The sequence below is a fragment of the Callithrix jacchus genome, chromosome 1 (genome assembly GCF_049354715.1).
Source record: "Callithrix jacchus isolate 240 chromosome 1, calJac240_pri, whole genome shotgun sequence".
Classification (NCBI taxonomy): domain Eukaryota; kingdom Metazoa; phylum Chordata; class Mammalia; order Primates; family Cebidae; genus Callithrix; species Callithrix jacchus.
This window is the reverse complement of record NC_133502.1, coordinates 48,412,880-48,438,302: the sequence shown is the minus strand read 5'-3', so window position 1 is coordinate 48,438,302 and position 25,423 is coordinate 48,412,880. Positions and strand designations below refer to the sequence as shown.

Sequence of the window (25,423 nt, the reverse complement as noted above, 5' to 3'; positions counted from 1 at the left end):
AGCTGCTATTTTTACGTTTCTCTTGGGTCTTTGTGATATGGTTAAAGCAGAGGACCTCAGAGGAAAGTGAATAAAGATAATCAGTTTAATTACAAAGCTTTTGTGTATTATACACTTTATTTTTTAAGTCAAAACCAAAAAAACAAATAAGATATGATGATGAGATGTTTAAGGTAAAGGATCAATGGTGTTTAAGCAATACCGATTTTTTTACTTTTATAATAAAAGATCACTGTTATATTTTAACATAATAATTTGGAAAATTTGAAAAAAACAACACTGTTTCAGTGATTAGAAAATAAGATTTAACCTATTTATACCTAAGGTGACAAGTTTTTGAATTTATGCATAAAATTTATATGTGTGACTTAGAAAAATCCAGGGAACAAAAATTTGAAAAAGATTATGTTCCACTGGTGAGTTATGTGGTATTCTAATAATGGAACACTAGGAATATTAAGATCCAGATTTGCAGTAACTTTATAGACATATTTTCAAGTCATTCTATGATGCATTCATTGATTCTTCTCTTAAATGTATGTTTATAAGAAAACTACTGTCCTGAATGCTGCATTTGCCTCTTTTAAAACACCTAGTGTTTGGTGGTATAACTAAATTTTCTGTGTTTCATGCCCCCCCCCCACAAAAAGAGAACAGTGTCTCTTTCCTTAGTGTTTACTTTACAACCACCTGATTAGTGAAAATGTAGGTTATAACTTCCTTCAGGTGCTTGGTGTCTGAAGCAACCTATCAAATGACACAGGGAACAAGGCTAGAAATTAAGGCATATAGCTTCTTTAACAACAAAACTTCTGAAGGTGAAGGTTACAGTGAAAGAAAAGGAGTTAAGTTTCTTTTCATGCCATAAATTCCGTGCTAATTCTTAACCATATTTTCCCTTTGACCACGTAATAATCTTACTTGATCTGCATTCAGAACTCTGTGAATTTATGGAGGTAGAGGTTTTAGAAACTAAGGGTAGGGCCCAGGAGTGGTGGCTCATGCTCGTAATCCCAGAACTTTGGGAGGCTAAGGCAGGTGGACTCCTTGAGCTCAGAAATTCAAGACCAGCCAGGGCAAAATGGTGAAAACCCATCTCTACAAAAAAATAACAAAAATTAGCAGGGCTTGGTGGCACCTATCTGTGGTCCCAGCTACTTGGGGGGCTGAGGTGGAAGGATGACTTGAACCCAGGAGGTTGAGGCTGCAGTGAGCTGAGATTACACCAATGCACTCCAGCCTCGATGACAAAGGGATACCCTGTATAAAAACAAACAAACAAACAAACAAACCCTAGGGGCAGGGTGAGGGCTAGTGATATGTTGAATTTTAGCAAATAAAACCAAAACTTCTATAAATATGCAGTTTTTCACTATTCTCTATTCAGGTAAAGTGACCTTTTCTGACCTGTTAAAAGGTTATTCATCCTTCAAATCTCATCTTAATACATCCCATGTTGGTCCTTTCTTTTGACTGCAATAACTGCTTTCACAGAGTCTCCATACTACATAGGCAAGCCTTGTCATATACTACCTTTGATGAGAATTACTTGTCGACCATTCATGTACCTCCTATATCTAGCAATGTCCTAGAGAGCAGCGAGTGAATGTTACACCAAGATTTGATCTACTAGAGAGCATGGCAATCAAAATAAATATATTGTTTGTAGTCTATTAGAAAACAAGGGAAGAAAACACCATCACCATCGAGGATACTATGGTTTGTTATATTCTCATATTTACATTTTCTTTAACAATATTGCTAGAATATAGATTTTTACACTCATGGCTTAATTTTAGGTATTCTTTCATTTTATTTGTTTAGTGAGTAGTTAAAAATCATCAACAACTGTATATGGAAATACAAAATTGCAACTTGAAAACTACATTATTTTTCTTTGCACAGAATTTAATAAGATACATTAATATTGTACTATGCTGTAACAAGTAACTACATGTAAGAAAATTTAAAACATAGGACTGTACATTACTTTGTGTAGTATATACAGGTTTCTTAAGAAGAATTTGATAACATTTTGAAAATCTTTATTATCCCTATATTTTACTTTCAAAATCGAATGCTTCTTGAATGTAGGGTTAAAAATGTATGGTCCAGAAATTAATTAGTTAAGCTAAATGAAATATTTATTAAATGTATTAGTTTTTATCATTAATGATACATCTTTTGACACACAATTTGGAAATACCTTTCCATATTATTTTCTGGAATTAAAAAGAGTTAAATGTATGGAAGATTTCAAACTAGAACACATTAGCTAAATGACTGTAGCAAATATTTCTGAAGTAAATTACATAAGATAGCTAAAATCAGAACTAGTAAATCAGGATGAGCATAGAGTAAAACATAATGTCTTTGTTGTGGGAGACAAATGGGATGTCAAGAATCAGGATTATAGCCCCCTTGTGAAAATATATTAATATTTAAATATGTAGCATGTAGTAGACGTGCTCACAGTATATGAAATAATCATCAAGGACAACAATATGCTTCATCATACGCCAAAAATATTTACACGTGAAGCTAATATAATCTGGAGTTAATAAAACCAAAGTCAGTTATTTGAACTACTTAATTTGCTCTGGCGTTCAATCTGCTTTTCTTAAGGGTTTTAAAGACATGATACTGGGACTACATATTCCACATTTCTGGGGAGATAAAAAACTGTTACTCAGCATAATGGAGACTCTACCACTGATATTCTTCAACTAGTTGGAAACATCTTTAATAAGCATTTAAGATTGCTCAAAAGTGAAAACTCGTTCTGGTGTAAAATATTTATATATATAAATATAAACAGGTTACCAATAAATATGAAACAATATGCTATTGGGAATAATTACATATCCCTGTCTCTTTTGAATCCTAAGAGTTTATAATTTTAATAAAAAGATAGATCTTGAAGGGTAAGGATAATCTGAAAATAATTTATGTTGACTCACCCTTAAATATGTTGAATGATTCTAAATTGGAAAACTCATGAACTGATTACTTTAAAATCACAATTTCCTTCAGGAACCAAAAATGTACGTAGGGGATTAGGAAATGTCTACAGCAATATAATCCATACTATAATAAAGAACTGCTTCTTAAACTTTAATGTACAGTGTAGTCATCTGGAAATCTTGTTGAAATGAAGATTCTGATTTAGCAGTTGTGGGGATTTTGCATTTCTAACAAGCACCCAGGTAATGCAAATGTTTCTGGTTCATGGATAGACTGCATTTTGAGTAGCAAGACCTTAAATAGAATTAGTTATTGTTTAATAATCTACCAGAAGAGGAAATGACGAAGATGACTGAAATAAGGAGGAAAGGGAAAATTATTTTCCACTGGTAAAAGATCAACTGGATGATAATTAATAGATAATAATTTGTTAGATATACTAATTTTTAACATATTTTTCTGCTATACCCTCAAAACAAATGTATACATTAGCTGACCATTAAGCTTCAGATATGGAAAATTCATGGGCTTGATAAGGCTCAGCTGTTAACATCTACACAGAAGACAGTATTATAAAGCAAAACCAGAAATATTAAGACCACTTTCAATGAGTCTTTAAAGAAAGGGGGCTATCATTAACTTAAAGTATTTGTGTTGGTTTGTTCCCGTTTTTGTGGACCCAAACAATTTCATATTTTTCCTCTAAACTTTTCAGTACAAATGCAGCAAGCATCTGTCTTACTCTGTACTCTGTTTTATATCTAACCTATTCCCCACAGGCATCAAAGCTGAACATGATGGTCACGCTGTTCCATGAAGCCCTGAAAGACCAACAAAAGAACAAACACACCCAAAGACTTAAAACCTGGAGCCAAGGGAGCTCTCCAGGTTGCAGGATGCCTCTCTGATCCTCCTAGTAAACATAAAAGACTCTTTCTTCAGTAACTGAAAACAATCATAACTGTCTTTCCTCCTGTCTTGTTGAACCTCTAGGGATAGGGGAAAGGCACAGTATAGAAATGTGCACCAAAGTGTTGGTGAATGGATTTGATTTATATAGTATGGCTTGCTATAACTTGAGAGGATTAGATAACGAGTTTCCTTAGAAACAGTTTCTATTTCCAGAAGAAGACCTTCTAACATCTTTAAATGGTATAGCTATAAAATGCTATTTTTCTAAAATACAATTAATCAATTAATGCTCTTATGAAACTGCATCCTAGATTTTATATAACTCTATACCTAAATATGCATAATCATAAACATTGTCACAGTTCTATAATTGTAATAAAATTTACAAATCATATTTATTTATATTTTTAATACAGATGAAGAGAAAATACAACTACATCCACAAAATAGAGATTTTAAAGCCCATGTTCTCCAGATGAGAAAGTGAAATTTTTAATGTTTAATTTTTAATTGTGGATACATAACAATTGTACACATTTATGAGGTACATGTGGTATTTTCATATAAGCATAAAATGTATAATGATCCAATGGGATAATTGAGATATTACCTCAGGCATTTATACTTTTTTATGATAGAAATATTGCAATTTTACTCTTTTACTTATTTTGAGATAAACAATAAATTAAATATAGTCACCCTGTACTGTAAATACTGTAACTATAGCTGCCACTGCCACTAGATCTCACTCCTTCTAATGAATTTCAAGAGTGTAATAGAACTGCAGAAGTTTCATAAGAAACATGCAGTTTTACAACCAACAAGACAATTTATATGTTACAGTTGACTAGTAGAGTTTTAAGGAGAAATTGGGAAAAAAAAAAAAGCTGTGTTGCATGCTTATCATGCTAATTTTTGTGTATATATGTGAGATTTCTTTGTTTACTGAAATGGCAAGTCGCTTACTTTGTTATGTCAGTAATGCTATACAAGTATTATTATAAAAGATATTTTATGTCATATGTAGCCCTGTCAATTTCTATCATCTAAACTCTCTAATCTTTATTGAATCTGAAAATTTAAAGCAAATTAAATATTTTTTTAAAACAGAATTTGGCACTTTTATCTTGAGAATGCTGTTATTTATAAAATCATGGAAAATAATCTTAAAAGTATTTTAATTGGCATGGAAAGTATAATTCTTCCCATGTATGTTGTATATTAACACTAATTCTATTTTACCAATATATATATTTTCTGTTAATTTAAGTAAGTTATTTATCTATAAAACATACCTTTTCTTTCAATGAAATATTTGGAATCACACTGGAAAAGAGAAAAAAATTATCCTAGTGATTTTCTCTGGAAGCCTTTTACTTTACTGGTGAATAAGATCCTAGGAAATAGGCTTTATGCTTTCACTTTTACAATATCTATAACTGCATGGGAATAATTCTATTTAAAAAAAAACAAAACTGAAAGGTCTTTTTAAAATAAAAGCAGCCATAATGTAACTTTATATTTAAATTTTTTTTTATTTCATAGGTTTTTGGGGAACAGGTGGTATTTGGTTACGTAAGTTCTTTAGTGGTGACTTCTGAGATTTCAGTGCACCCATCACCTGAGCAGTATATGCAGAATCCAGCTTGTAGTCTTTTATCCCTCACCCACTTCCCACCCTTTTCCCCTGAGTCACCAAAGTCCACTGTGTCATTCTCATGCCTTTGCATCCTCATAGTTTAGCTCCCACTTATGAATGAGAATATACGATGCTTGGTTTTCCATTTCCAAGTTACTTCACTTAGAATAATAATCTCCAGTGCCATCCAGTTTTCTGAGAATGTCATTAATTCCTTCCTCTCTCTATATATCACAATTTCTTTGTCCACTCATTTATTGATGGACATTTGGGGAAGGGTCCTAGTTCAAAAAGTATACAGTAACTTTTAAGATTTTTTTATTTTTGTTACTTATTCATTAAGCTTTATTTATTGTGTACCGATTATATGATAGTCATTGTAGGACTGTCCATTAAACATGGACACATGTAACCAGCAAGCACTGAAATGTGGCTAGTGTGACTAGTGAGGAAATATTTTTCTTGTACTATTTACTTTTAATTCTACATTTAAATTCTCACATGTGGGTTAGTATCTACTTCTTTGGATAGCATAGTAAAAATAGGCAACAAGGATACAGCTTAATTATGAGTAAAGAAACCTGCCTGATAAAATTTCTTTCTAATTAGTTATAAAATATATATATATATATACAATTTAAAAATAAATGTAAGATATAAAGTCAGAGAGTTATAAGTGTCATGAGAAAAGAGATAAAAAAATGTAAATGAAAAAGGATAGAAAGCATGAATGAGGCAGTACTGAAAGGAGTCCTAAGTGGAGTGAAGGAGAAAGCCACTGGACAATCTGCAAAAGATCATTCCAGGGAAAGACAGAAAACTTAGCAAGAGAATAAGAAGTTACTTAGGCTAATACTGCAAAGAAAAAATGCTTTGTCTTCAAGAAAAAATGTGATATTTTAATTTACTTATATTCATACAAGTAGTATGCAGTTTTTTAAAAAAAAAAAACTCTTGGGATAATGTTATTAAAAATAATACTTTAGATAGTCTACCAAAGGCACATCAAAGATCTATGCCCTTCTTGACAATAAAATTGATCAATTGAAATCTTATTTGCCCGTCTCATTTTGTAAGGCTTATACTATTAAAATGTTCTTGAGAAGGTCCTCATAGAATGTTAAATATACAAAGAATCTTGGAAAATCTACTCTAAATTCCTTATTATATGGATAAAGACACTGAGGCTTAAAGATATTACCTGATTTCTGTCACTAGCCCTTTGACACCCAGTCCATCTTACTATACTTCATATTTCTAATGGCAGCAAAACATTAGACACGCAGAAAATAGGAAAGGTAAAGACACTAACTGTGAAGAGAATATTAATTTTTATGTAAATAAATGCATGAATCATTGTAAGACTAATTTTTACTTTTCCAATATCAGAGTCTACTTGATTTCTTTAGGTTAAGTTCCCCTAGACTTTGATATCTTAAATTAAGAGGAAATGTTTTATTTTATTTTGGTTATAATTAATTCAATATAGAGAGGAAACTGAGCGATTAATGGATCATTTTTGAGAAAGATAAACCAGCAAATTGAAGAATGCACTTTCCAAGATAGAACTTTGGATTTCTGCTTTGAAAATGCTGGGCGGTCAGTAAAAAGCTATTAATTTTAAAAGCAATTAAATTGTAAGATAGAGATGTTCCGAAATACACTAATAATATAGATTTGTCAACAAGGATTTCAAAAATGTGAATAATTTTACTATTTATAATTCAAGCTCTTCTATAATTTTAAATAATGTAATTTTAAAACATAGCAAAACCCTTATCTATCTCCCAGAAAGAATACACATTGCCTGTTTATGTTTATGTGCTTTACATTCTTGATCATTTCCAATAATATCTAAAAATGTCAGATGAAAGCACACTTTTCATTTGACCTTATGGATAAGTACACAATGATAAATTAGTCAAATTGTTAATTTCTATTTTTTGTCTTATTGAAAAACACATGATTGCACAAGAAGTTCTCAAGGTGTTAACCTCCATTCTACTTATATGTGATCTACTAAGACTGTAATTCTCAAAGCAATGAAACATGTTTTTAATGCTTGAATATCCACTCATATTTTGATGAATGTCTTGAAGATACCACTCTTCTTTTAAAAAAGAAAACAATTCACTCTCTGAGCTTTTAAGTTTTACTTTAAGCTAAATCCTCGTTCCACAAGTAATACAAATATATACTTACCACATTACTTTATAACTACTTTATCTGTTCAGTACTTTTATCTGTTTCAATATAAATGTCTTGGAAAAAGTACATTCCTTGAAAATATAAATTCCTGGAAAATAGGGAGAATATCTTGTTCATTTTGTTGACCCCGGATACTAACATATTATTGGCTCTCAAATAAATACTTGATAAAAATTTGAATGAACTTGAAGAATTTATTTCTATAAATCACTAATTTGTTCATGTCTCTCTCCTGCTCTCTATCTTGAATTGCTTCCTAATGGGTATAATTATTTCAACCCTTTTAAAAAAAACTAATATATATTTTCACATAAAGTTAGAAACACATTCTCACATTCCAGTTTGAAAACACTGGAAACAACAAAAACTTCAAGAAAGTTAAGTGCTCACTGTAATTTCACACTAGCCTGCTACTTCAGGTGTTTCTGTAACTACTTTGCTGCAGAAATCTCTGCCCTGGTCAAGCCATTAGCACCCGCACCTGGACTTGCCTTGTATTCTTTCGAATGCCATTCTCCCTTCTCTACCTGCCCTGTCTCAGGTCCCTCCCAAGAGCATTCTCTTCATTCTCCTCTCTCTTCTTTCTGTTAAAACTCTGCTAATCCTCTTTTCAAGAAACTATATGAAAGAAAGAAATTGAATCAACTCAGAAATGAAGGGTCCTGGCTGGAACTGAACCACTTGCTTTCAGTATGATCCTAGACAAGTCAGTTTAGCACTCTGATTTCTTATTTGTAAAAATTGGAGGCCGGGCGTGGTGGCTCATGCCTATAATCCCAGCACTTTGGGAGGCTGAGGTGGGTGGATCACGAGGTCAAGAGATCGAGACCATCCTGGTCAACAAGGTGAAACCCCGTCTCTACTAAAAATACAAAAATTAGCTGGGTATGGTGGTGCACACCTGTAGTCCCAGCTACTTGGGAGGCTAAGGCAGGAGACTTGCTTGAACCCAGGGAGTGGATGTTGCAGTGAGCCAAGATCTTGCCATTGCACTCCAGTCTAGGTGGCAACAGCGAAACTCCATCTCACCTGGGTGGCAACATCGAAACTCCATCTCAAAAGAAAAAAAAAAAAAACTGGAGTAAATCAACACATTAAAATTAGCTGGAGCAGCAATTCCACAATGGATACCTAGTTCAGAAAACAAAACAAACAAAAAAAACATATACATGATAAAGACAATTGTAATTTGTCAATTAATAATACATTTTAAAAATTGGGGCAAGTCAGTCTGTAATTAAAAGAATTGCTGGAAGACTTAAAAAGAGATGAACACAGTTTCCTAGTGCATATTAAAAATATAATACATATTGGGGATGGGGAAAAACAAAGAGAATACAATACATATTCTTCCACTGTGCAATTCTTTGACATTAATTTTGTCAATGTTAAGATGTGGGGAAAAAAATCTGATTTTCCAAACCCACTACATTTTTTTGTGGATAATTAAGTGAATACATGCTAAAATGACATAAAAATACTAAAAATCAAACAAATGTAAGTCATTGAGTTCAGCTTATTTAAGACACTTCTTTGAAGGTTTAATCTTTTCTGTGAAGGTTTCTCTGATGATCCCAGTCAGAAATAATAGCTTCCATTTCTATAGCACTTCTTGGCTGCATATATATTGCTTTATATTACAAATATAAAACCCATAGATTTATAAGCGCTTTTATAAAATCCTTTTAAGATAGTTGGATTGTAGATGACAAGAACATACTCATTCTGACTGAACAAAACTGAATTCAAAATGAGAGGGGTGGTGTTAGAAATGTATTAGAAAGAATCTGTGTTATCTCATAAAATAGAAGGAAGGCTGAATAAGTCCTGGTGGCTAAAATCAGAAAGGTGGAGTTAATAGTGATTGGAGCAGATTCTTGAAGAGATGTGGATAAAATAACACAGATAATCTGTAAGAGGGATAGTTCTTTCCTTACATTTATGTCCAAAGCGGCCCCTTTGAAACCACTCAATTTAAATACTTGGTCCCTTGAATCTTTGCCAGAAGCATATGTAACTTCTGTTTTTATAAGGTTGGCTCATGTAAGATACCATTATTTTTCAACAAGTAGTAGAAAGAGAAAACTGTTTAACAGGAGCTATCCCTCTGACCAATTATGTTGGCAAGCACCTTAGTCCTCTTGCTCCTTTCTATCCATCAATATCTAATTGCTTTTGTAAGATCTCAAAAGATAAACTGGAAATATATACATTAAACCCCAATTATAGCAAAAAAGCTAAAATTAAAACTATGCTCAAATATACCAGACTTAAGTCACCTTGGTTTGGAACCAAATAAATATGCAGTGAAATGCTAGATCTTGACTGTACCCAGGACAAATTTCCTCAGCCTAGTGAAATAAACATGTCTGACAAGTTAAGTAAACCCCATACCAAAAACCATAGTGTCATATGATTCCCTTTTTTTGCAAGCTTAGCTCTCAGTCAACTTCATATGAAGATTTGTACTATGTGCTACTAGAGATTCAAACACACACACACACAACTTAAGAGACAATTCTTTGGCACTCTTCCCTTGTAACACAACATTTTTTGCACTCATCTATTTTCTTCTCTAATCGTTTCATTATATTTAACACAATAAAAATATAGGAAAGTAAACATGGTATCTCAAATCTTGCCTGAAATTAAAGAAAGACCATGAATACCAACTAGAATACCTGTTAAACTCTAAAACATGAGTTTTTCTAAATAAATGTCATATAAATAAATAATGCCTTATAAAGAGCCTATGTTACTATAGATTACCTTTGATGTATATTCTTAATTCCTTCTAAGGGAAGAGGGGGATCGTTACTTACAAGTAATGTTTAAAAAAAATCTTATAGTTATGAGTCCATGGAAGCTTCATATAAAGGTTCTTTTAATTTTTCTATTTGAAAGTCTCCTCAAATCCCCATGGAAACGACCTTTTACTAATTCTGTCCATATTTCTATGGGAGTGAAACCAGTTTTAAATATTCCTGTTAAATCTGATTTTATTAGACAAATGAGGCTAACATTTAACTTCAGTATCACTAATATTTAAGTTATATATATATACACATAGAAACAAGAAACAATGTAACTCAAATTTTATGCATATAGGTTTTTTACATTTTTTCTATTACATAAATCAAGATGAATTTTTAAAAAGCCTATTGGACAGAAGACTATCAAAGCAAAAACAGTTTTTAAAGTTAAATTGAGAAGAAAAATTTGTTTTGATAGTCTTATCAATCTTATCAAACACTTAATGATGCTAGTTTTGTGCCAGATACTTTTCCAAACTCTTTCAATTATTAACTTGTCGATTACTGCATTCATATAAGCACTACAGAAATCATAAAACATTCAATATTTCTGTTTTACTAATGTTGAATAACTCACAAAATCATTGTCTCCAAATTAAAACATAAGGGACAAAAATTCAATCATGAGTATGGAAAACTAAAACAAGCTTTTTAACCTTTATCTTTATTATCTTTTTGTATTTGATTTTTCAGAGGTGTAATGACTCTTCAATGAACTACTTTGTTATTGACCATTTCTGGCCATCTCCTCAAATTACCTGTTTAATATTTGTTCAGCGAATAAAACTAGCTTAATATTTGCTCAAAATTTATAATTACAGAATTAAATTTGCTACTAAAAAACTGAAAAATGGCAGCTTAAGTTTAAAGGCAAATAAATCTTGGATCATGTGATATGTTTTGCATGTAAATACCTTTGCTTGCTATTCACAATAATATTCGTATTCATTATTTTATTAGATTTACCATCATCTAAAATTTGCAGTTTGGGGTTTCTGATGATTTCTATAGAACTGCCAGGAAATGGTGAGCATTTATTTCTGCTTATTTAATTTACTGTGGGAGAACTGAAAAATTTGGTAACTTCTTGACATGAGGGGCACAGTGGAACTACTCAGCAGTTAGAGTAGAAGACAAAATATAGGAACAAAACAAAATAAAACAAAAATGTTTCAAACATATAACAAGGAGACATCATTAATATCAATCTGAGACTGTTTGTTAAAAAAAAGTCATTTGTAATTACAATGGATGTGTTATGTATCAAAGAAGAATCACTGGCTTGCTTGAGAATGAAAACCTAGATCAGTTGTGCAAACTGAGAAATTTCCATAAGAGGATGTTATCCATCCAAACCACTGAAAAAACAATGTGTATGAAAATACCAGTCAGTAGAGTCTGATGGGACTATTAATAACGTCTGGACTATTGTTTGTTTTCATACATTTTGAGATGTCTAAAAGTAACAACTTAATCTCTTAATAGGTACCAAAGGATGGAAATACCAGTTTAAAAGCTATAAAAATAATTCATTACTCTTGAGACAAGTTATTTGAGTTAACCAGAACATTTTGAGCAAAATAAGGATTTGTGCCAACTAGGAATGCTTTGGGTGGAAATTAGTCATATTTGTGGGGATAGAAGAAAGAATTGTTATATTTTCACAATATTGATAATTGTAATGATATTTAAAGGTGTATTCACTCAAAAGTCATAACAAAAATGATTACTAAAAAGCAATATACAACATACTACATACAGCATGACTCCATATATATGAAATATCCAAAGAAGCTAATTTTATAGAGGCATGTGATTCCATGTATATGGGAACAGATATTAACAATAAATGGGTACAAGGGATCTCAATGGAGTGATGAAAATGTTTTAAAACTGGTTTGTAAGAATGCTTGCTTGACTTGATAAATTGGCTAAACATTATAGAATCGTAAACTTTAAATGAGTGACTTATATCGTATGCAAAATGTACCTCAATTAAGTTGTAGAAAATAAAAGGATTACTACCTTTTAAAGGAGAGGTGATATTGAAGTGGTCACTTAATCTGTGATAGTTTGTGGTGAAGTGTAAACAAACTCTGGATACATTGCTTAATATCTCTGAAAATTAAGTTTCTTCATTAAGGAATTGTGGATAAAAATAACATTTACCTCTCATGCCTGTAATCCCAGCAGTTTGGGAGGCCGAGGTGGGTGGATCACGAGGTCAAGAGATAGAGACCATCCTGGTTAACATGGTGAAACCCCGTCTCTACTAAAAATACAAAAAATGGTGGCGCGTGCCTGTAATCCCAGCTACTCAGGAGGCTGAGGCCGGAGAATTACCTGAACCCAGGAGGCGGAGGTTGCGGGGAGCCGAGATCGCGCCATTGCACTCCAGCTTGGGTAACAAGAGCCAACATCCGTCTCAAAAAAAAAAAAAAAAAATTTACCCAGTATAGCTGTTTTGAAAGTTAAAAAATAATTCATGAAAAAAGAATATGTGCAATGTATTTTTGTGTCTAACAAGTACTAGGTATAGAAGCTCTAATAGGGGTATGAGTTAGCCGAAAACTAAAGAGGAATCATAATTGAGAGAAATAAAGAAATGCATCCTAAAGAAATGGACTGATAGAGAATGGTACTTGGAAAACGAACATAAATGTATATTGTTTATTACTTCTGAATCATGACAGAAACTTCTCCCATCTCACAATTCTGACAGAAAATACATGGAAAAACAAAACAACAAAAACATACTAATTCATCAAGTTTGAAACGTCTTTGATCATCAGAGAAAACTACACATAGTGAAAATGTATGGAGAAAAGCATCTCTGCATATATGACAAATACTATTAAATATTATAGATAAATAACAAAGTTTTGTATGTGTTTCAAAAATGAATACTTGGCAAGTGCATTTTAATGTATGATTATTTAAATGTTTCATTCGCTGTCTTTCAGATGCATATTTGTGTCTCTTTTCAAATCAATCCTGATTCTTGGGATGAGTATTAGATTACCAAAAAAACCAAAATCCTACCTAAGCCAAATAGGAGCTCTTGTGACCTTGAAAAATGCTTTAATACTGAGCTTTAATTTTCACAGAAATGGGGGTAGAAATAAAATGTGCACATTTTCAAACAATATTTTATATGAAATTACTTTATAAACATGGCTATGGGCAAAAAAGAAATGTACCACTTTTACCAGTTTATTTGTAAGAAGAAAGAGAATGTTAGGCAAAGTCTAGGTGGAAATGTGAATCTGAACAGGAAAAAATATCTTTGTCCTGAACCTCCATAGGTATTATCTGTGCAATTTACAGTAGTGAAAGGAAAATGGACAAAATATAGGGAAAAAATTAAATTTAATAAATAATGAGGACTGCTTACATCAAAAGAAGTTTAAATTTAAAACTGCAGCATTCTGTTTGGCTAGCTCTATCTGGCTGCATATTTGCATGTCTAGTAATAGCCTCAATTATATATTCAATAAAGACCATTTCATTATGTGATCAATGCATTCATTCTTATGGCAAAGTGTATGTTTTTATCTAATTTTTATATTGTACAAGATAAGGAAGCTAAACTGTTTCAAGGTTTTAGCCGTTATTACACAAGGAACTGGTTCCAAAGAAAGATCATTTAAAAAAAATAGCTAGTGCTGGGAAAAGAATATTAAATTCTTTTTATTTGAAATACTCTAAGCTATTTTCAAAGCATATTTATTAGGAGTTGCATTGATAGTCCAGTAACTTTTTATATGGTTGTTACTCAGGGCCACAGGCTCCAGGAAGATTTTAAAGATGGGCTCCATGAAGTCTGTGGGAAATTTGATTTGCAATTTCAAAAAATATATATCTGCAGGTATATGAATTTTTCTGGAGCAGACCTATAGCTTTTAAATGATACTCAAAGGAGTCCCAAACATAAAGCCTTTTAGAACTGACAATTTTTAAATGAAATAGTTAAAGCAGCAAATATATTTCAGTTGTCAATATATATGCTTAAGGCTACTGCATATTTTCAAAATGATTAAAGTAAGTAATTGCCAAAAGGCACAATATTACATGCATGTATTAAACACATATATTTAAGAACATCCTCTTAAATGTATCAATTAATAGTGATGTTTATAAATGAATTAATATTAACATTCTTACAATTCTGTGTAAGACATGAACTAATAATGCAAAGAAAGTAACACATGGTTATTAGAACAAAACATATATTTTCTGGGTTTTGTTATTTTTGATATTTTAAAAATAAAAAAATATAATTTTATTTAATATATATTTACACTAAAAATGGCAAATTGAATATAGATGCTCAATGATGTTTATGAACTATAGAAATAATACATTTATTTTAAATATCACATCCAGAGTTTTTTTGAAAAAATAAAAATACACAAATGTTAGGTGTTATGTTTCCCATTATATAGGGAACACACTTTGTTCTATCTTGCAAGTATGTCAAGAGAAGAAAAAATGAAATAAAATACTAAAATTTACCATAGTATGCATCTTACCATATAACAAGATTATCTAAAAATTTTTTTGGAAAAAAACTATAAATTATTATTGCTGATATATATTTTAAGAATAAATCAATCCTTAGGAGTAGCCTCTCATTTATTCAAAAAAGTATTATTGTGTGCCTACTGTGTACCAGGAATTCTGCCAGCTTTCTTTTGAATTTGAGGCATTTTATTAAATCCCATTTGGTATACACAACTTCTAATTTTATGCCCTCTTCCACCAAAACAGTCAAACAAACAGTCAACTTACAAATCTTCTGTTAGGACAGTTGCTAAGTGTGGCATATGAAACATATTAAATCATGCATATGCTGATGATTCACTTAGGAAAACACACATACCATAACATAGGTAATCTATAAGAACTCATTAAATAAATGAAATGTGGAATTAACCTTTTGTAGGGACATAGTATTTTAATGTGATCAAAAGAAAAGCTAAAATAATGAGTTATTTAAATTAATTTGATAATTCTGAATTTATTTATATGTTCATACAAATAAATAGTTACTCTGATATTTTCAAAAACTAAATGGTGGTGGTTACACTTTAAGAAATTTTAAATAGCAAAAGTGGCTATAGGAGAAATAATGCTCTCTGCTTAGATACTTAGGCTATTAACAATACTGATTAATGTTAATTTAAAAAACTATCTCTATTCAAAAATTTAAAACCAAAATTTGTTACGTTATTCAAATAACCTCAAAAGTAATTGTCACATTATCATGTCTTAAAATCTGATTGTATAAAAGATAACTAAACTGATTAAATTTAATAAATAATATAAATTTTATGTTTTTCAGTATAGAAGAATTAATGCTTTGATCATTTTCAATCTGTTTGAACTTATGCATAAAATATATTCTATGCCTAAATGCATATGTATTAGAATGTATTTATATTTGGGTATATAAATGTATGAACATATACCATATACAACTACATCTCTAAGATTAAGCACCATATTTCTAGTGATTAATAATTAAATTAAGAGGATAAACTACTTGTATTGTTTATAAAAATATACTGTTGGTTAGTCATAAATTCCTTTCTTCCCATGTACCTCATTATTCTCAGTTAAAAATCACCTGCTTCTAAAATGACCACTAATACACATTTAGCCAGTATCAGAATATTAATATTCAATTTAATAGCAAAATACATACTTGAAGTGAAATTAAGTAATGAACGTTATTTGGATAACGCATTTTGTCAATGTGTATTGACAAAATATGTACTACTTGTAAGTAAAACTATGGGCAAAATCTTTGTAAGGAATTACAGCTCATGAAAAAATATTAAAGCGTAAAAGAATGGATAGAACTATTGGAAACCATTAAAATAGAACACAATTTCAGGTAACTAATCGAAGGAGAAAATATTATTTGAAATCACTTCTTTTTTTATAGAAAAGCATTTGCTATCTTAGGCTTTTAAACATTTAACTAAGATACCAACAAGCCACTTGGTTAGTTCTTGTTTACATTCACATTTCACTACTTGACTATGCAAAATATTTTTATGTTTGGGTGAAACATGAAAAACACGCTGTTTTGTGTGCAGCATCAGAACCTCAAAGCAAGCTGACAGTATTTTCATTCACCTAGATTTACCAAATGGACTTGACTAAATTCCTCTTTTTATGAAAAAAACACTAGCAAAAACAAAACAAAACTAGCAAATAGGGCAGAATGGGCTAAATACCACGGGTTAAAATAAATATAACTTTAAGACTAAAAGCAATTTTGGAACATGCATTCAGCATTTATGATTAGTAATTTTTCACCTCTGTTCTTTCAATGAATATCCTTACAAAATGGGACCCTTTTCAAATGAAAGATGCTGGGACTTCTAAAGGATATGAATGATTATTTTGATGTATTTTTGTTTTTATTTAGCATATACATAAAATAATCTATAAATTGGAAAAGTGATTTATTTGCTATGTAAATTTAATTGAATTTCCCATGTCTATTGTAGGGAATCAAAACATAAAACACATAGCTAAAGCAAATGCATCCATACACAGCAGGGTAGAGGTAATGTGTTTCTCTGTGGTAATAGCCAAGTGGTTGTAGCTCAGCAGGTTTCATAAGGTGATATTAAATACTGTGGTGACTCCTGATAGTACGGAGTTCGTCCTCAACCCAGGAATCTAAATTTTTTTTTAGCAAAATAAGTGTCTGTCCTCTAGTGAGCAAACCTAAACCAAGTCTGTACCTTTATATTTACTGCATTTGAGTGTCTAGCTTTATCTTTTCTCAATAGCACGTCAAAAGAAATGTATTGCAAACCTTTACTATTAAATATCTTAAATAACAGCTATAAATTGAGCACAAAAGTGTTTAACAGACCTGCATATATTTTCTCCACGTCACCTCCTTGTAACTGCTTCTCTGCAGTCTAGAATGCTCAGTTAAAGTGCAAATTGCTTGAGATTCCGAGGCTGAAAAGCGGACATAATGAGTTCCTAGGGGTTGGGAGAGTGAGGGGGAAGCCCAGCTTGTACCCTTTAGCCTAAGGTTCCACACGTGTGAGCAATTCATCACTTAGGAGGAGAATGACCTCCTATTTACACAGGGGCTAGCTATTTGCCAAATCACATGTTTCCACTCATCATTTTATCGGCAAGATTAAGGTCAGAAAATCCTTATTAGAAGACCAGAGCACAATTTCAAAAAATGTTCACAAACAAATTCAACACAAAGTCTCAACATTGTACAAAACAATTTCTGAAACTTTATTGTGAATTTTAAGGTACATTTAGTAAAGAATGTTATCCTTAATATAATTAATTAAAAATAAATTGGAAAGAAATGCACATTCTACTTTTTTAAAGCAAGAATAAGTACAGACTTTTGAAGCCACAATATATACAATTATATGAGTGCAATAAGTTTTCAAATACATTAGGTATATATCTGTTTAAATAAATAGTAGAATACTTGATTTGACATATGTGAGAGTCATACTGATTACACCAAAAATGTTTTACAAAATATAGCCAAAAATGGAACGTTATACATTTTGATATACAAGTCTTTAAATACTTTATATATTCATTACTACTTAATTCAAATTATAGTGTACAAAAGTCCATTTTAATGAGGACAAGTCTTAATTGTGTGTTTACCACTGTTCAGCAAATATAGATATTAAGATGCATCCCTGTATGTTACTAAATTCCCATTCAACTTAAATCATTATCACAGGGATGAAAGAAATCTACCAATTTTTAACAGTAATAATTTTTATTGATAAATTATCCATAAAACATATTTCAACATTATTTTGGCTATTTTAAATTTTCTAAAATGTATCACCTAGTTCTTGAGCCAATTTGTGTTTATGTAATAAAAACTTAATTTTAATTCAAAATAGAAATATATTGCTACATTGAGCTTCTTATCTACTCTGCAATATACATATTTTAAATACCTTTAATTATCAATTTTCATTGAGAAATTTTCCCCTATAATTCTTCAATAATAATGCTTTGTTTAGTACCTTACTAAGAATCTCAAAAATTCATTTCACAAGGTAGCAATTGAATATACTGTATTGTAAATGTTACCTAAAGACTAATAGTATTACAGGAAAATGTGATGTCAAGGGTTTTACATTTGTTATTATTCATACATTATAGTACAACAAGTGAGATATTTTTCAGCCACATTAAATTATTTTTTGTACATAGTTACACATGGCAATTTATTTGGGGTATGTAAAAATGTGGCGATTTCTCAGAAATAAAATGCAATATAAATTATCAAGTTTTTTAAAAATTGAAGCAATACTGTTATTTTCTATAGGATTATTTAAAGAGTGACAGAAAGGAAAAGCAAACACTCATACCAACCTATCTTGGTGTGGTGAAGTGGGGAGGACCATTCAACCATCATCTCCTAAAAATTACTTAGGCAATAATGATTGAAAAAACGTACTTTACTCTTAAATAATGAGCAATATGGTTATCTTGCTCCATTTACAAAAACTTCCTGGTAATATTAGATAACGATTATACAATGAATTATTGTTGTGATTTTTTTACATCTGGACCACAAAAGCAATATGAGAAAATGTATTATAATGTGAACTGAAGTTAGATTTTTATATTTTTGTTAATAAAGTATTAGGATATTACCACATCTAAGAGCACATCTAAAAACAATAAAGACAGCTTAAATTGTCCTAAACCTCCCCAGTACTAATTGCCCACTGTTTAATGGAGCAGCACCACATGCCAAGCACCCAGTCAATCTCTATAACTCACCAAGTTGCCTCTTAGTGGCCAGAATGGAAAGCATATACACTTTCTGAAACAAGTCCGGTGGCATGAGGGAGGCTTAGTAGTGGACACACACAAATGCAGATTTATCTAATTTTAGTGAGGGCCATAAAACTGTAAAACAGAGGCTTTGCATGGAATACACATGGCACCTTATTTCTCAGTCAGAGAGAAATGCCATCAGAACTATTCACATTTGATTTATCAGAAGAAGAAATGGCCTGAGGTATAAGTGAGGGTGTTCATTTTGCCATATTTGCATTAGGGTTTTCTCTGTGTGTGCCTGTGTGTATGTGAATGTGTGAGTATCTTGGTATATTTCCAGAGTAATAAAGAGATTAAATATAATTCAGGTAACATATGATTGCCAAAGAGGATCTGATTTCTTGCTCTGTGAAATGAACAGGGGTTAATTAAGCAAATCTCTATGTTGTCTCCATACAGGGCTTAAAGATCTTGCCAGAAGCAAAGCAATGATTCTTTCATGTGTAAAGTGAGTACACATTCACTCTAAATAAGACATACCAGTCTTTTGACCATTCTCTCACAATTTTAGAAACTAGATAATAAGAACTTCAAATATCCTCTAATTCTTTCTTAATTTTTGAAACTAAATAAATATAAACAAAGTTTCATAAGCTACAGGTATTCTTAAATAGGCTAAGAAATTTATTGAAAGTTTAAGACAATCATTTTATTTTATCTGCATCCTGAACTCCATCATTATGGTTAATAGACTTTGTAATTCTGTCTCAATGCCATCCTGTATGTATATTTAAAAAACTCATTTACAATCACCTTAACTATAGCATATTTAATAAGACTGTGATATCTCTCTTTTCCAAATAATCATCTTAAATTTGGCATATTCCTGACCATTTTAGCTTTAAAATCACAATTTCAGGAGGTAACAAGGAAAAACAAGCTTTAAAAAATACTGTGATTTAGTAGAATACCGTTGCCTAAGTGAGCCGGGTCTGTAAAGGTGATGCAAAATAATTTTAATATTGCTGTAGTTTACTTTTGCTAATTCTTGCATAGCTTTTAAACATATTTTGTGGTTAAAAAATAAAATGCATGCAATTAAAGAATCTACCTCTTCCAATGAATACATATCACAAGAAAATCACATTGTAAAAATCTAAAGATTAACCCTCCTCTCATAAATTATCTATAAATATGTGTAAGAGATTACCCAATTAAAGTCTGAGATCAGAAATGTTATTAAAGCACCTCTATGGAAATAATCAATTTGCAATAATGACAATCAAGCTTTCAGATAACTTGGAAAATAAAAACCCACAGCCTTGGTGGTAGAAAATATTGCCATAAATCTATATATGATAGGTAAACTTTGTGGTAGAGAAAAAAAAGAAACAGTAGGCATTAGGGCAGTTCAATGTATTGGAGTTAAACATTCTTATTAAAACTTTAAAAAGATGTGGAAAAAATAATGTCCCCTCAGAGTCATTTCATAAAGCAAAATGAATATGATTACATATAAGGTTGGTCATATATATTCATTTTTACATCTAATCTGTTGTACTTATTATGGATATGGAGTAAGCACGGTGTTTCTTTAAGTAGTTTTAAGAGATAAGTGGCCACAATTAAATGGGTAAAATTATACACTGCAAGCAGTACTGGCTCACTCAGTTGAATAACTCCTCCTTATTTGTGAAAAATGACGTATGTATTTGATGAGAAAAAATTTTCATGCCAGCTTTAGTTAGATAGCTGTTTTTCACTTCTCTTTTCATTCATTTTCTTGAAATTCTGAAGGTGCAAAGGCTAGGAGCTGATGCCCATTTGCCTTGTCTACTCCATCACTGCAGAAAAATCATTACAGAATTTTCACTTCACTTGCGTAATGTTGTCCAGTTCCATTAATCCTCTCATGTCATTCCTCAACTGCCTAGAACTGATGTATATTAATCCATAATTGTGTAGGTAGAAAACAAAGTGCATGCTGTAAACTTCTGCTTTCCTCAAGGCAGAAATTTCCAGTGCTCAGACTATTTAATTTGGCTCTTGCAACGTCCATTTGGATCCAGTCTGCCTGCCTGTCACACTCATAACCAATAGGCATAATGTCACTACAAATTATCACCAACATCCAGAATGTCAATGCAAAATTAATTATCTTTTTAACAAAATCTTGAACATTAGTCCCTGGATAAAGGAAAACCCCAGCTATATTTTAAGTAATCTGAAGAGCTAATTTAACACATCATGTTAGGCCACTGTATTCAAGTCTGTATGACAGAGTTTTGTTTTTCAAATCCCAACTGGAAATTCTATCAGAAGATTGTAAACCTATAATGAAACCAAAACAATTTGGCACTCTTCCATGAAAATCTGCTACAAAGTGATTACTTAAAGTGTTTGCTTATGTTTGGTCTAATTAAACATGAGTTCCATTGAAAAGAGTAATTCTTTTTTTTAAAAATGCTTCCCTAACATGACTCTTTAAACAAATGGATAGATAAAAACTTCCTCATATCCTCACCACAAATTGTTGTCTATCTTGCATATACCAGTGAGCTAAAAGTAAACTCGCCAGTATGTCTTTGAGTTCATGTCTAAGAACGCATTTTCAATATCTTAATATTTTAACAAAGAAAACCCTGCTGCTCTAGTTTATTGACAAATTAACGGTGAATTTAACTTTCTAACATCAATGATCTATCCAAAATATTCCCTTCCCAATTTCTTATTTTTTAGTGAACAACATAAACTCCACCTTCAGTCAACATGTTGAACACTGCTTTTTAATTAAAGTAATTGAAATATTTCTGTCTACTATACTTATCGGTAAGGGATTTCAAGAAAAAAGCTGCTGCCTGAAAATAACTCTCAAACCAAACTTTTGAAAATAACTGTGTTCTTGCAATAAAAATGCAAGGTTCAAAATTGAAAGTGTTTGTAATTGAAAGTCAGTCTGCTTGTCTCATATCAAGAAACCTGTTTTGAACACACAAATCTTTTTTATTTTCTAGGAATGTTATAGAATATATGTTCTAAATAAGAACTGTATTCATGAAAGTGATTCCATCATCCATATGCACTACAAACAATGAACAAAAAGGGTAGCATATAATTCCGAGAATCAATTTCCTATGCCAAACACAATATGGAAAGCTGTGCATCCATAATTCTCTATTTCATTTTAACATTTAAATAGACCTCGAATTGCAACTGTAACATTCTCACCTCAACATTTTATCAATATACATCCATTATAATAATCTATGAAAAACAAATTTAATTTCACTGTATAGCTGAAATGATTCCAGTTCTCAGGTTTAAGAGGAATCTTGAGAATTCAACATGTGGTTGATGAATTTTTTTTTTTTTTTTTTTTTTTTTTTGAGACAGGTTCTTGCTTTAGTGCCAAGGCTGGAGTGCATTGGTGCAATCTTGGCTCATTACAACCTCGGCCTTTTGGGCTCAAGCTATCTTCCTGCCTCATCCTCCCAAATAGCTGGGACTGTAGGTGTGCCTCAACACGCCTGGCTAATTTTTGTATTTTTTGTAAAGATGAGGTCTTGCTATGTTGCCTAGATGGCTCTCAAACTCATGAACTCAAGTGACCCACCTGCCTTGGCCTCCCCAAGCACTAGGATTAAAGGTGTGAGCCAGCACACTGACATTTACCAGATACTGTTAAAGTTTTTAAGAAAGACATTAAGTAGCTCATAATTATGATATATTTATAGAACTGTAGAAAATAATTGAATAATTTTGTGGCTATGGGTGATAAAAGTGGAAAATCTACTCTAGGAAAAGGCTAAAATTTTATAAATAGCATTAAAATAACTTATTATATGCATGTTTCTAAATAGACATGAAGATATATTCTCCCAGTGCATTACAGATAGGCTGGAGGAAGGCCCATACTGATCTTAGCTGGCAAGTTTGCACAGAGATGCATGATGGTGGTTGCTTCTGAACCATTCAGGCACAGGGGCTGGAATAAAGATAAAAAAAAAAAGGAAGGAAAACATTATTCTAGTCAAGCAGTCTGGGACTGAGACATACTTGTTATCATTAGATTTTGACTTTCCCCTCTTCTAGCTCTCTTCTTACCTTATATGAGTCATTGCACAAAATAATTGGCCGGGCATGGCGGCTCACGCCTGTAATCCCAGCAATTTGCGAGGCTGAGGTGAGTGGATCACGAGGTCAGGAGATCGAGATAATCCTGGCTAACAGGGTGAAACCCCGTTTCTACTAAAAATACAAAAAATTAGCTGATTGTAGTGGCGCGTGCCTATAATCCCAGCTACTCGGGACGCTGAGACAGGAGAATCATACCTGGGAGGTGGAGGTTGCAGTGAGCTGAAATCTCGTCAATGCCCTCCCTCCTGAGCGACAGAGTGAGATTTCATCTCAAAAAAAAAAAAAACAAAACAGCAAATTTTTAAAATTAATGACTAAAATTCACTGTCTGTAAAAAATATCTAGAATCTAACTACCTAAAAGATACAAAGGCTAATTTCTACTTTTCCCATACACTGTCTGTGAATATTCATTGTAAAGTGTCTCCCCATGTCTCGGGGAATAGTTCTGTCATAATGCTTTGTGTTGTGCTTGGTAGCAAAATTTGTATAATAATGAAGAAAATAAATAAATAAAGGTTAAATTCGACTTCAGTGATCTTTTTTTTTTTTTTTTTTTTTTTTTTTACCTTTACACAAACATTTTATTTTTGGCACAATTTACTTTTGCTGATTGACTATAATTTTATGTTTTACATAGAAGTTCCATGATAGAGGCAGTACTAATTAGCAGCTAAGAGCACAGTGTCTGGTACAAGACTGCTAGGGTTGAAACTGTAAATTATTCTCCCCTTTCTAGAACTGTGACCTGAAACAAATCATTCAACTTCTCTTCAGCTATAAAATAGGGACAATAATAATAGTATCTGCCTCAAAAAGTAGTTGGTCCTATTTGAGTTAATACATGTAAAGTGCTGAGAAGAACTCCAGGCACATGGCACATTTAGTAGTTATCAGCTATTATTATCTGCTGTTTGACATCTACTTTCGAGGCCTTGCAAACTGAGTTTCAAGAAATCAAAAGATAATGGTATCAAGGTTAACACTGTGATCCTCTCTTTACAAAGCCTCAAATATCTTCCACTTTCCTATGAAATTATTAGTTATTTAACTGAATTTAACTGTGGATTATTTTGGCCAGTGAGTTTTATGTATGTTTAAGAGTATATTCACATTTTTAGGAATAAAGCTATGACTAATCATGTCAATGCAATCAATGGTTTCAATGCCAAGAGCTCACCATTGAGATTAATGGATTGATTACTTTTTATTAATAGCTTTTTCCCTATACAGGCTACTCTAACACTATAATGGTTGTGTAACGTTACTTTTGTTCAAATTCCTAATGAATTTATTCTTTTTTGAGGCAAAATATTGGAAAGCACAGTCTATACAACTTTATTAATCTATAAACATCCAATTCCAAATCAGATTCCAGTGACATCATACCTTTGTAGTTTTACAATAGAGAACTGATTTGATTAATCAAATAGCTGTGATTCACTGTATTGTCCTGGGAATGCTTGCTCTGACAATGCTCTGCGAATTTGAAGAATGTTCTTTGTCAATCTTCTCACCTTGCCAGCTACTGCTAACATTTTATTAATTAATTAATACCCCAAGTAGCTAAAGTGTGTCTTATGCCAAAATCCTTGCATGTTCATTTGACACAAACTAATTTTTTTGTTTTCTATTACTTTTATATTCCTTACAATTTCCTGTCAGAGATATGATCAACATTAAAAAAATTGGTGGATTTTATTTTCAGTAACCTCCAAATGACAATATATTTGTAGGATGAATATTTAGAAAGCATATCATGTTCATACAGCCATATGGTTATTCCCCAATGACATATTAGTGTCATTCAGTATTAATAATATTTATGTCACTTTTTCCTATATGAGTAAAATCTCCATAATAAACAATTTTGACCAAAAATTAGATACTCACAGTTTTTGATTAGGAAACAATTAGGCTGACATAGGCAGTGATTA

General features: G+C 31.6%; 1 protein-coding gene across 9 annotated transcripts in view; it reads right to left on the bottom strand.

Moving 5' to 3' along the window:
• PCDH9 (protocadherin 9) overlaps window positions 1-25,423 on the bottom strand; it is a 929,699-nt gene that overhangs the window by 882,308 nt on the left and 21,968 nt on the right. Inside the window, exon 3 of one of the 9 annotated variants that reach the window (XM_035275631.3) lies at window positions 17,794-23,335. The exons of the other annotated variants lie outside the window; for them this stretch is intronic. Coding sequence (XP_035131522.1) covers window positions 23,237-23,335 — 99 coding nt within the window. The 3' untranslated portion in view covers window positions 17,794-23,236. Of the gene's footprint in view, window positions 1-17,793; window positions 23,336-25,423 lie in introns of those variants that run through there. 9 annotated transcript variants of the gene reach the window in all.